At 50.6% G+C, this 12,543-nt stretch overlaps 6 protein-coding genes across 6 annotated transcripts; 4 read left to right on the forward strand and 2 right to left on the reverse strand.

Annotated features, from left to right (window-relative positions):
• Window positions 1-2: 2 nt before the first annotated feature.
• NEDG_02138 (DNA-directed RNA polymerase I subunit RPA2) lies at window positions 3-3,320 on the reverse strand (the record flags this gene model as incomplete). Its single annotated transcript, XM_067689556.1, has 1 exon — window positions 3-3,320. One exon carries the CDS (start codon window positions 3,318-3,320, stop codon window positions 3-5), a length of 3,318 nt encoding a protein of 1,105 aa, XP_067545713.1.
• A 223-nt stretch (window positions 3,321-3,543) lies between these two features.
• On the forward strand, window positions 3,544-5,079 carry NEDG_02139 (uncharacterized protein; the record flags this gene model as incomplete). Its single annotated transcript, XM_067689557.1, has 1 exon — window positions 3,544-5,079. One exon carries the CDS (start codon window positions 3,544-3,546, stop codon window positions 5,077-5,079), a length of 1,536 nt encoding a protein of 511 aa, XP_067545714.1.
• Window positions 5,080-5,231: 152 nt separating this feature from the next.
• Window positions 5,232-7,361, forward strand: NEDG_02140 (uncharacterized protein; the record flags this gene model as incomplete). Its single annotated transcript, XM_067689558.1, has 1 exon — window positions 5,232-7,361. One exon carries the CDS (start codon window positions 5,232-5,234, stop codon window positions 7,359-7,361), a length of 2,130 nt encoding a protein of 709 aa, XP_067545715.1.
• A 352-nt stretch (window positions 7,362-7,713) lies between these two features.
• Window positions 7,714-9,330, reverse strand: NEDG_02141 (uncharacterized protein; the record flags this gene model as incomplete). The annotated part of the gene is made up of 1 exon (XM_067689559.1): window positions 7,714-9,330. One exon carries the CDS (start codon window positions 9,328-9,330, stop codon window positions 7,714-7,716), a length of 1,617 nt encoding a protein of 538 aa, XP_067545716.1.
• A 173-nt stretch (window positions 9,331-9,503) lies between these two features.
• Window positions 9,504-11,510, forward strand: NEDG_02142 (uncharacterized protein; the record flags this gene model as incomplete). The annotated part of the gene is made up of 1 exon (XM_067689560.1): window positions 9,504-11,510. One exon carries the CDS (start codon window positions 9,504-9,506, stop codon window positions 11,508-11,510), a length of 2,007 nt encoding a protein of 668 aa, XP_067545717.1.
• A 490-nt stretch (window positions 11,511-12,000) lies between these two features.
• On the forward strand, window positions 12,001-12,543 carry NEDG_02143 (uncharacterized protein; the record flags this gene model as incomplete). The annotated part of the gene is made up of 1 exon (XM_067689561.1): window positions 12,001-12,543. A coding segment is annotated over one exon (543 nt), but the record flags the coding sequence as incomplete, so codon positions are not given.

Raw genomic sequence — 12,543 nt, forward strand, 5'->3', positions numbered from 1 at the left:
TACTAGATGCCTTTAAATTTCATCCGGCAGCCAATATTCATTGCTGCAAGCTCTGCCACAAGGTATTTGAAGACGTATGGGAAGGCCACCCGAACCAGAGCCTTTGGGCTCTGGCACCCGGTGCATTTAAAGGCGTTGAAGAAACAGAGCGTGTTGCAGTGCTTGCAGACGTTAAATGCTGCTCCATCGCTGCACGCCATCATTCTATCCTGGATAATGGTTGTTGCTCCGTGCGAGATAAGCGCATCCCTCTCCATTTCTCCAAGACGGATGCCTCCTGCCCGCTTTCTTCCTCCAATTGGCTGCTTGGTCAGGTTATGGACCGGGCCCACTGTTCGCACCTGGTACTTGTCCCCGACCATGTGTCTTAGCCTTTGATAGTACACCATCCCGAAAAAAATATCAACTTTTAACGGTTTTCCCGTTATGCCAGAATAGAGCGTTTCTCCGCCCCCGCGCCTGAATCCATAAGACTCAAGCTTGTCCCCGAAGTAGACGTGTGCATCTGGTCCATCTTCTCCATAGCTGAACATTGACCCATCCTGGAGCTCTCCGCTGTACGCCCCTACCTTGGTGGCAATGTTTTCAATGAACATCCCCATCGACATACGGCTGGGAAACGCGTGTGGGTTGATGATAAGGTCTGGGGTGATGCCTGACTCGGAAAAAGGCATGTCTTCGTCCTCATAGAGAATGGAGCAGACTCCTTTCTGTCCGTGCCGGCTGCTGAACTTGTCCCCAATGGCTGGAAGTCTTGGAATGCGGAACCGGATCGACGCGCCTCGTTTGCCGTCCTCCGTGTCAAAAACGGCCACCGACTCTACCCGCAGGTCTTCCATGCTTTTGTTCTTTGTTTTGACTTCCTCCATGACTTCATTGTCCACCACGGTGTAGATCTCGTCGCCGTCCTTTATGCTGGCTCCAATGCTTGGGAGACCGTCATCTCCCATCAGGGTGCCCAGAGTCTTTGTTTTCTCTTTTTTCAGGTTAATCTCTTCTGTTTTGAGAATGGCGCCTCGCATGAACCCGCGGTTAACACTCGCCTTGTTAATGACAACAGCATCCTCAATGTCGTACCCCGTGTACGACACAATCGCAATCATAATGTTTTTCCCGATCGGGTATCTTTCCAGATTGAACTTTTTGTAGATGTCCGTTAGAAGGATGGGGACTTGTGGGGAGTCGAGCACGTACGTCTTCTGGTCTGTTCGATACTTTTGCGAGTTTAGAGGGGTGCCCATTGACTGCTTGGCCATCTGGCACTGGTATATGTTTCGGGGGCTTGGGTTGAAGTTTCCAAGCGGCGTGCTTCCAGCAACAACGCTTAGCATGTTGGCGGCATCAAGCTCCCTGTGCGTTGGGTTCGTTGTTTTGGTTTTTCCCAGGTTCTCTATCTGCAAAAAGGCCTGCTCAGTCGTTCCAATGTACTCAACCGCATTCTCGCGAATGTTCAGAACGGGGCGCATCATCCTGTTCGGGGTGTTGACCAGAATGACTGCGGGCTGCACCCCCGCGTGGTTCTGATAGAACACTTCAAGATAGACCATCTTCTTGTTCTGGATCTTCTTTTTTCTGATGCCCTGGACGAACACAGGCGCCAGATCACTGGTAACTGACCCCAGCACCACCCCGTTCTGAACCACCGGTACGCCCCCAATGGTGCCGCCCACCGCCAAGAGCATCCCCAGCTCAACAAGTTCGTGGATGGGCATTCGGTGGCTCAGGTGCGAGATCTCGCACTGGTGGGCGAGGTGGGTGAGGAGACCGCACGGCGCGCCGTCCGGGGTGTGCACCGGGCAGAGGAACCCCCAGGACTCCGGGAGAAGCTTTCTAATCGAGGTAGTTCGGATTTCTTCAAAATACGCCCCCCGGTGCACCGACCGGAAGTGGCTGAAGAATCTCCAGTAGTTGAGCCGTTCTGCCTGGATCGAGAAACCTGTTTGCTGCATCATGGCAAAGTTGCTGCTGTTCCGGAGAACCAGGTTACCTGTTGAGAGGAGCTGCCCGAAGGTGGAGGTAATGTCTATGAAAGCGTACTTAAATGCCCTCTTAAGGAACGTGGAACTTGTTAGCAGACCGTTGTGCAGGATTACATGCCCGAGCAGCGACCCAACCAGCCGGTGCCTGATTATGTCCACTTTTTCAGCAAGGATTTCCGTAAAGATATCCCCCACAGTAATCAGCTCGTGGGAGTCAAGAGAGTCGCTGTTGTCTGGAACCACTTTCTGTGCCACCACCATAAGAAGCTTGGCCACACAAAGAATAACAACTTGGTACTTTTCCTCAAAATCATCGGTGTGAACTGCAACTGCGGCGTTGATCAGCTTCCGCCCATACTCCGCGTGCGTGGAGATCTCCGTGTACTTCTCAAGCACCGCATAGAACGCGTCTATATCTTTTGGGAGCTCATTGAGGATTTTCTTACTTTCACTGGTTTTTTTGTCTGCATGCAACCCGAAAGCCCCTATCTCAAAGAACAGCTTAAACCGCGCCCCTAGATAGGAAATCGCCTCGGTCTGGGTGACCCTTTTTTCACAGGAAAAACTCTGAAGCAGAAGCGTGGCGTACTCCACCAAACCTGGGTCGTTCCCCAGGGCTGCGCTAATCGACCGGTGTATCTCTTTGTCCGTCTTCCCCGAAAGAGCCCGGAGAATCATGGGCAGGGGAATAAAATACTCTCTTTTTCTTATTTTGATCTTTACTCGGATCGAGTGATCAGTGAGGTAGTGGAGAGCCATTTGGGAGGCGCACCCGTTTTTGTCGTGCGATCTAAAGGTCACTGCGTACTCCGACATGTTCTTTATCTTTTTGGCCATGGACGGCCGGTATACTCCCACCGGAAGGTACTTTTTCTGGGTCTGGATAAGCCGGCAAAGCTTTTCCAGCCCGTTGTGCACAAAGTACCCACCAAGGTCGCCCATGTCCTCCTTGGCCTTGAGCAGCCCGGCTTCATCCATTGCCGAAAGATGGCAAAGATCGCTCTTTACCATAACAGGCAAGTGCCCGATTTGGACATGCTCAACTGTTGGGTTGCCATTGATGCTAACTATAACGGTGGCAGTTATTTTTCCCTGGTAGGGCCGCGATGTTATCCGGCACTCGTAGGGAAACGTTTTCCTTCCCGGGCCTTTCCAGCGCGGGTCAAAGTACTCTGGGCTGTCGACGCAAATGCTGTCAAGAGACAGGGTTAGGGTGTTTCCTACTCCGTCGTTTACAGTAACCGGCTCAAAGTTTCTCACAATCCGTGGTATTGCGACGGCCACAAATCTGTTGTATGAGTTAATGTGCGGAAAAGCCAGTCTTTCTGCTTCTTCGCTCATGGTGTGGTCTGTAGAGAAAAAAATTGTACATATGTCTGGGGCTGAGTCTGGGACATAGGCGGGGTCTGAGTCTGGGTCATAGGCTGGGACATAGGCGGGGTCTGGGCCTGGGACATAGGCTGGGGCGGGGCCTGGTGCCTAACTACAATTATATTGTGATTTGTTCAATCAGCTGATTGGTGGTCTGGTGGCATATATAGATGGAGTCCTGGAAAATAAAATAATGGTGTGTTCTAGATACAGCAAGATACCTCAAATCCTGGCTTTTGTGGTGCTGGGGAGGTTTGCTCTGGCGGCAGGTGCTGAGTCCGTGGAGTCTGAAGTGCAAGAACTTGAGAAGCAGGGGCAGGCGCTGTGGGCAGCAGTAGAAATGTCGCTGCCTGCCAAAATACTACCTGAACCCCCCACCTGCTTCAACCTAATACCCACCATAGCGTTTAACAGGCCGCAAAAATTTGTGGACTATACCACAGATGGGATCAAAGCGGTCTTCTTCACCCTGTTCTACAAGTCCATTTCTAACGGTATGTCCACTGACGGCCTTGCCAGGGTCTACCTCAACTTTTTCACCCCGGAGGACATCAAAAGATGCACCAAGCAGATCCAAAAAGCAGATAGCATTTATGTGTCCACCAAAACAAAGGACTGCATTGTGAGACATTACATCCACTTTGCTGTTCTTGGGGGCATCAAGGGAATAGTTGAAACCTTCAGGATAGGCGCCCTTGAGCCGGTAATCTGTGAGAAGCAGAGACAACTAGTCTGGAGCAACTGCTTCTTAGTCATCCAAAAAGCCACCAGGACCAACCGGTGGAACAACAACCAGTTCGGGCTGTTTGACCTGTCAACGCTTTTTAAGCGGGTGAGGCAAGAGCTGAAAAAACACAAGGTTCTTCATCCAGACTGGTGCAAACTTATCGCAAACATTGTCAAAGCGCTGGGCGCCTCTGAGGACGAGCTCAATAGGAGGTCCCACCCCGAGAACCAAATGGCTGTCCTCCGGGCGCTTAGCACGGCACTGGACGGCCAAAGTCTTAAGTCGATGCTTATTCGCAACCTAAGCCTGGTCCCCGAAGAGGCGGAGACAGTGGCACCGCGCACAGAGCCTGCCGCGGTGGAGGTCAGCCTACTCCTCACCTCGACTGTCACCGCGTCTGCCCTAAGAGCAGTGCTTTCCATGTTCCAGTTCCGGGGCGAGGTAGCCATCCACAGTGAGTACATAGGCATGGAGGACATGTGCGGGTTTGACGCCTTCAGAGGGGAGAGGCTTGTCCACATTAGTCTGAAGCACGTCTACCCCCACCCCACTCCGTACTTCAGCAGCTCGGGGCTGACTAAAAAGATGGAGGGGCTGCTAGGTGTCTTTGAGCAGGTAAGGAGCAGTTTCAGCCTTCCGTGGTGGATCTTCAACGAAATGCTTGGGTGCAAGCTTGAGGCCAAGCACCCAAAGTCTCTATCCCTGACGTATGTGGGGCACAACCATCTAATGGAGTTTTTGGCTGCTGGGAGAGCAGTGCTCTTCTTCAACACCAACCAGTTCGTTTTCCTGGAGCTTGTGTTTGACAACGATAAGCGCCTGGACATTGAAGATTTTAGCATAGCGCTCAAGTGGGTGAACCACTTCTGCAAAAAAGTTGTCTGTTCAATATCCCTCCCCAAACTAGCCAACGCCCACATAATCACCGCTTTGGACATGCACCACAGTGGGCTTTGCCCGCACATCCTCAGGCTCTACATCAACAAAGCTACTATTTGCTAGCAGGTGTGTGAGGGTTTGGCGGGTCGTGGGAGCCAAAGGACCATCACACCCCCTCATGCCCCGCCAAAAACACACTATGATCACCCCTGATGGCAAAAACACCCCCAAATAGTATAAAACGTGTCTCTTTTTATTTAAAATATTTCTTATCTATGGCAGCAGAGCAAAGACAGACACCGCACATTAAGGTCGAGAGTTACTCAAGAAAGACACCGAAGCAAACGATGCTTCTGCAGAATGTGTCCTTTGAGCTACCTAGGGGGAAGATGACGGTGCTTATTGGCCTAAGCGGGGACGGTAAAAGCATGCTTATGGACAGCGTGGCTGGAACCTGTGCGGCCAACCACACCACCTACGGCACAATACAAGTCGGCACATCCGAGGGACTGGTGGACAGAGACCCGTGCCAGTGGAGAAAGAGTGTTTCATACAGCAGCCAAAGCGGGCCAGACTACGGAAACATTCCCCTTGAAAGCCTCCTGAGAGACTCGGCCGTCTTCAATAACGTGCCGCTTGGCAAAGTCGCCCAGTACATGAAGGTTTTCAAGCTTACCAAGTCGGCAGCGGTCGCATACAAGCATCTTTCAGGTGGCGAGCAGAAAAGAACACAGATAGTCATTGGGCTCCTCAAGCAGAAGGGGCTAAACATCTGGGACGAGCCCCTCACGGGTCTGGACAGCGTTATGGCCAAGACAGTGCTTGAAACAATGAAGGCGGCCAAGGTAACACAGCTTGCAAGCATTCACCAGATCTCGGGTCCATTCTTAGAGGTGTTTGACAATCTAGTGCTGATGTACACGGCAACAGTAGTCTACCACGGCCCCATCAAAGAGCTGGCCTCCTTTATGAAGAAGCTGGAGATTGCCCCCCGCGAAACAGACGTAGACAACATCAACTACCTTCTGATGCTATCAAGCATTGCACATGCAGAGAGCGAAGAAGACAGAGAAAACATGCAGCTGCTCAAACACTATGCAGAGTCGATCCTTTGCCGCCCAGTATCGGCGCAGGCATCTAAGAACGTCGCCTTTGTTCGGCCCACGTGGCCAAGTTTCCGCACAGCCGTTACTATCTGGAGGCGGTCGATGTATTTTGACAAGTACTTTACTGGCTACCTCTATATTAGAGAGCTTTTCTTCTACACACTGCTCATTCTTATCCGGCTGGGCTTCTTTCGGATGTTTGCCAACCATACAACTGGCTTACTAAACCTGGAGAACCCGAACACTCTGTCTTTCAAGTTCCTAACCTCTGAAAGTGCCAAGGGGCTGATGGACGAGACTCTCCGCAAGAAGGCAATTAGGTGCTTCAACTACTTGGGGCTGGTGACTGTTAATCAGGACATCTGGACGCTGGGGGTGTACATTTTCTGGATTTCGATTGTCTTTGGGACGCGGGTCACGGGCACCAGGAACCAAAAGCTTTGCCGGGAGAACATCCAGGAGGGAGAGTTTGCCCCCACAAGTTTGCTTTTGGCCCAGGTCCTGGAGAACTTAGTTACGAAGGGACTTGTTCCTTTTGTGGCGTTTTTGGCCTCTATAGCCCTGTCGGTTGCGATGGGCGATGTTTCAATGGGCGACTCTCCAGGGTTTATTGTTCCTCTCTACTGCGTTGGGGCGCTTCTAGCTGCACTGTGTGTCTTTATGTACCACACTTTCTGGCAGTGTGTCTCTTTTCACTCAAAGCTTAAGGTGCTTGCCTCGATGCTGCTTATAACCATACCGCACACCTTTATTTGCGTTTTCTACCTTACAATCCTAACCTCCCCCAGCATGTTTCCTCTACACCCGTACAATAGCATGGCTGGGGTTCTTAGCAGAGGCTACACGACCGTATCAAACGGTGGGCAGACGGTATTTGGGCCGGAGAATCTAGCCAAGGAAAAAGATTTCATGTCAATGATTCTATTTAGCATACTCGTTCCTCTGTGCATTAAGCTGGTCGAGTGGCAGCCGCCAATGGTCATACCCTATTTATACCTCTACACAGGCGCCTACCTGGGATACTTTCTCCCGTCCTTGCCAACCACCGAGGCTCTAACTGGCGGTGTTTTGCCAGAGGAGTTTCAGAATTTAAACCAGGAGCTTCAGAAACACCTTCTGGGAGCTTCAAGCCACGGGCACCTTGTGTCTTATCTGAATCCAGACACCCAGAGCCTTACACTCCCCTTTGGCTTCTTCTCTTTCATCTGGAGGTTTGGGTCTTTGCTGTTTCTTCCCTTTCTTTTCATGGCAGGCGCAGTAGCCCTGAGACACGTCTCTATTCAGCCAAAACTAAGATAAGACTGAACCCACGCCACCCCTGGCGAAGCCAGTTGATGGTTGGTCAATAAACACACCCAGCCACTCCAGAGCGAGTACTTGTTCTCCGCTCGGTTCTACCGCGCCTCGTTTGCGTTGTGGGCAGCGAACATTCTGGATACGGCGCACTGTATCTTGTGGTCTCTAGAACGGACAGCCGATGGGTGTTTTGATCTTGCAAAAGATTGTATTTTTGCAAAACCCCCCGCCTTTGCATATCTACACTTTCCAGATTTTAGCATATTTTCTTGGTAGGTGATAATATCTTTGGCAAAGGTTTGTGATTTATTACCGGAACACCCGAACTCACCACAGAGCAGAGGCCTGGCGTGCTCTACTCTATCAGCAAAGGCTTCTGGGGCGGCGTGTAAATGAAGTCTTCCGTTTTGGTGCTGTACATCCCGGATGCGTCCATGTACACCAGCAGCACCTCTTGGTAGGCAAAGGAGGCTCTGCACGCCGGACACTTGAGGGTGGAGCTACGCGGCTGGCTGGCTGCCAAATCTTCGAGGCAGAGCCGGCAGCAGTAATGGTGGCATGGGAGTACCATAAAGGTCTTGGGCGTGGACATCGTTCGCGAGGAGAGGCTTTTGATGGCGTAGAAGCATATCATGCAGGTGTATGCCGGAAAGCGTTTCTTTGTCGGGATGAAGCCCTCTACCTTCTCTGCAAGCAGACACCCGACCTTTTTCAAAGCCCATTCAAAGAAGAGGGAGAAAGGAAACTCGGCCATGGCCACCTGCCCGGGGCGTGCACGCTGCAAGCACGGGTTCTGTGTCCGGTACAAGGGAAGTCGCTGGCCATCCACCACCAGGCTGTCTAGATGGGGGTAGTCTTGAACCACCACGGTGTACCCGACAATCTCTTCTGGCACTCCACTCTCCTCAGGGTCAGGTAGGTCATTGTCGATCTCAATGGCTTTGGGGCATGCAAAGTACCTCTTCACCCACTGAACCTTTTGGATAAGGCCCTCTTTGGTTTCCTCCAACCCGCTTCTAGACTGGAGAGCAACGGTGCACATCCTGAGGTACCGCCCATGGGTGTAAGTCAAGGCTTTCAGGGGCCTTCTCATCATGTCATCAGATAGCCCATTGATTCGGATGGTTTCAACGTCGAAAAAGTATGAGGTTTTTGTACAGGTTCTCAGAACTTGAAGGAAAAGGCTAGCTGGCATACTGGTCACGTTGGACAACTTCAGGGTGTCAATAATGATTGGCGGTATGCTAATGTTTGGCGGAAGGTCTTCCAGCCCCAACTGGGTAGTTCGGGCTAGCGTCTTAAAGAAGGCGCAAAACATGCTCTCCAGATGCAACAGGCTCCGAAGATAAAGAGCCTCCAACACCTTGCATGAGAGATTGTCAAGAAAATCTAACGACCTAGCGGAGGACCCAATAACGCGGACGGTAAGGCTTTTCTCAAAGTGGTACGCCCCAAGGACCCAATCAAGCGCGTCCTTGGTCATGTAGGACAGCTCCAAGACGGAGGGGGAGACTAAAAGGCGCAGAGACGCCCCAGCCCCCACCCTTCCCTGTTTGCGCGGCTTTATTGCCCGAAGCGTGCATGGCTCTGTGAAGCGTATGTTTACAAAGCCGATAGTTTTCGGGTTAGAGCGCCCAAACACCTTCATGATTTTCAGCAGCCGACTCTTCTCCGTGTCCTCGGTGTACTCGGCGGTGTAGCTGCCTGCGCCATATATCAAGATCCAGGTCAGCTCAAGTCCAGGGACTATGTTGTCCGGTATCTGATCAACTGGGTGCTCGGCCAAATAGATGCTCAGCCTGGGCTTGGTCAGATTGTCCATCTTTCCGCCCTCGTCAACGCCTAGCTCGACTCCACAGCGCCCAAAAAACGCAATGGTCTCGGCAATGCGTGGCTGTAAAACAGATGCGCTTTGCACAACGCCCTCTAACGTGGGCCGGGTTGCTTCCTTGGCTGCGTTTCTGAATTGCATTGTGTTTGTTTTTTTATTGGCACCTGTCTGAATATAAAGGTGTCTGTTTGATATTTCAGGCACACCAGTCTTTAAGGCTCTAAATCTAGCCCCTCCTTCCTTGGCTGGGTGCCAAGGTTTTTGGGGCTAATGGGTCAAGGACTTAGAACAAAGATACTTTTTTTAAACGGGTGATGAAACAAAAGAGCACTAGCAGAGCACCAAGAAACAGAAACCTGGGCCATTCGAGGACGCTACTGTTGGCAACGCTTTGGTTCTTCGTCCGCTTGGTAAGATCTTCAAGGGACGAGGATGATTTGGGCTGTGCGCCTACCCGGTATCTATTTCGAGAGTTTTGCACACCCGTCGGATATGATACCCCGCACAACCTAAAGAATATGCAGACGCTCATACAGCTCTTTTCTCCGTCAACCCCCGAACTAGCGGCCTTTAGCGGGAGCCAAAGCGCCAAAGCAATAGCCATGTACTTGCCATCTGTGCCCTGTCTTAACATCAACATTGGCAAGTACAGCTATTCAGGAGAAAGGCAGCTAAACTTTATGAACCTTCCCCTCCAAAAGATACACATCTACAAGACCAAAAACCACCAGGGCTTTGGGTTTTTCTCTACCAATATACATAAGTTTGAGACAATCATGTCGAATATACTCGACTTGAACGTCCATACATTTAAACTTTCCAATCTATCTACAATATGCCCAAGCCAGAAGATGCACACCATAACCCGAACGAAAGATCTGCTGAATGTACGGGTTAAAAGCCTGGTGTTTGACAACGTGTCTAGATACGTGATTCATATGGGGCTGGCAAAACTGGCTCTGGCCAGTCAGATAAACCTTACCATAACAAATTGTAAGCTAACAACCCTTCAGTTTATGGACAAACTATATTCCCCAGACTCTGGGTCCGTCCCAGACATTAGATCACTTTTCCTAACCAACCTCCCCTGCCTAACGGACTTCTATTTGGATTGTCTTCAACGGCTTGGCCCCTTGGAGTGCTTGGTGCTTAGAAACCTGGGCAGAGCCATGCTCCTTCCCGAAGAAAACAGAATGGGGCCAATGCTAGAGTTCCTGATGACAAAGTCTATAGCACGCCTCACCCTGCCCATAGACATCTTTGAATTAGTATGGAGCATCCCGGACTATGGGGTGTTCAGCAACATGAATGTCAATAGCCTGTTTATAGAGGATATAGACGAGCCCAGAATCAAGAGCTTTGTAGCCGCTAATGACCGGGGCAACTTCAATTACACGTACATGCCTAACCTGTCGCTTCGCTTCAAGCCGAATGCCATTCTAACGGCTGCGGGGTTTGAGAGCCTACTGAGGTGGGTGTGCATCTGTTTTGGATACATCAAGACAATCTCGATCCATATGTCCAACTGGAAAGATCTTTTGCCCCAGGTAGCGTCCAGGGAGTGGGAGCTTTCCATCCATCTGCTAGAGGCGCTAAAAATTGGTGAGGAAGAAGCAATACTCACAGAAACGTGTCTATGGAGAGAGGATGCGTTGGTAGGCGATCTCCCCGAACTAACCCGAAAGCCCAAGTGGGACGCGATTCATATCATTCCCCTGGACAAGTACAGCAGCTGGGCTACTGGAACTATATTCAGCAACTTAACCCAAGAAGCAGCCAGCATCCTCCCAGTGAACATGCGAGATGACAACCCAACATTCAAATGTCCAGTTTGTCTATGCCCGGAAGAAGGTCAAGCGGTGGAAAACATGGCCCCTAGTGTCTGCTTGCTTGCGTGTGGACACAGCCTATGCATCGAGTGTTTGAATAGACAGTTTATTGATGATGCCCAACCCTATACCCGGGACATACTCTGGGTCACTGACTGCCCAAGCTGCAACCAAACCATACACCCAAGCACAATCACACTACTCACCCAGAAGCACCAGGGAGAGATGTACTGTGTTCTTGCCCCCATATGTGCCCACCTGCTCGATATTTACCAGTTCACGAGACATATTTCAATGCACTTTGAATGTGTGGCTACCCCAGATGTTGATGTTGCAGCAGAACCAATTGTTCTATATGTAGAATCCGTTGAAGATGTCCAACCCGTGGGCATTGACCCAGAGATCAATCCCGGCCTCTTCCACAGAGTCTGGCGCTGGATCTATAACTCTGTTCATCGAGCCATACAATACGTGATAGACCTGTTGCCCTGAGGAGCCAGAAGCTTAGCTTCTGAATGTTTTTTCAGAGCATGAAAGCGCCCCATGCCTCGGCACATATCCACCTGCCATGCCTCGGCACACATTAGAATAAACGCCCTGCTTACCCGTCCACACCACACAACCTTAGTCCTCTCCAATCCAAGTGTTTTATTTGTGTTCGGGTGCAGCACGGTACTCTGGTGCTGGGGCGTGTAGCTTTGCTTTGCACTCAAGATATTTTAAAGTTGCACTCTTAACTCAAAGACCAGACTAACCCGAACTAACCCGAACCCATTCTACCACAGCACAAGGGGTGTGGCACTGGGCCGGGTCCTTTAGATTAAGGCTGTAACTTTAAGTTACAGGGGTGGGCAATAGGGGCATTAAACCAACAACCAGCCAGACTGCGCCCCAGCCCATAAACCACTAATAATGCATTTTGACAGCAGCCACCAACCCTGTGATCAAATATAAAAATGATTTTTTAAGCATAACGAAGCAAATGCAAACGGACAAACGCATTGCTGTGTCTCTGAGAAGGAAGCAGACCATGCTTGGGGCGTTACTAGGCCTGGTAGTCTTTCTGTTGGTTGGCAGCTTAAATGCTGCCGAAGAGGAGAACTATTGGGTGATAGACAACAATGAACAACCCCCCGAACCCCTCGAAATCGGACCTAGCATCACGTACCTTGAGTTGCAAGCTGCTATCCCCACACTAGAGAAACTGCATAATCTCATCAAGCTTCTGAGCAAGTCAAACCCGGAGCTAGAGCACCATTTAGGGTGCCAGGATGTTCAGCAGCTAACAGACACTATAGAAGCTGTTGCTTGTCTTAACATAGACCTAGACATATATAGTGTTGACGAACTGAACCTGACCCCCCTAAATTTGATCTGGTCACTCCGGAAAGTACACATTTTCAACAGCGACGATGTGGTGCCTATCCTAAACCCAGTGAACACTGAAAAGAAGTTTATCTGCCTAATCTTAGGCATGTCCAACATAAGAATCCAGACGCTTAAGATTTCTAACCTAGACAAACAC

The sequence above is a fragment of the Nematocida displodere genome (assembly GCF_001642395.1).
Source record: "Nematocida displodere strain JUm2807 chromosome Unknown 14, whole genome shotgun sequence".
In the NCBI taxonomy this organism is placed as follows: Eukaryota; Fungi; Microsporidia; genus Nematocida; species Nematocida displodere.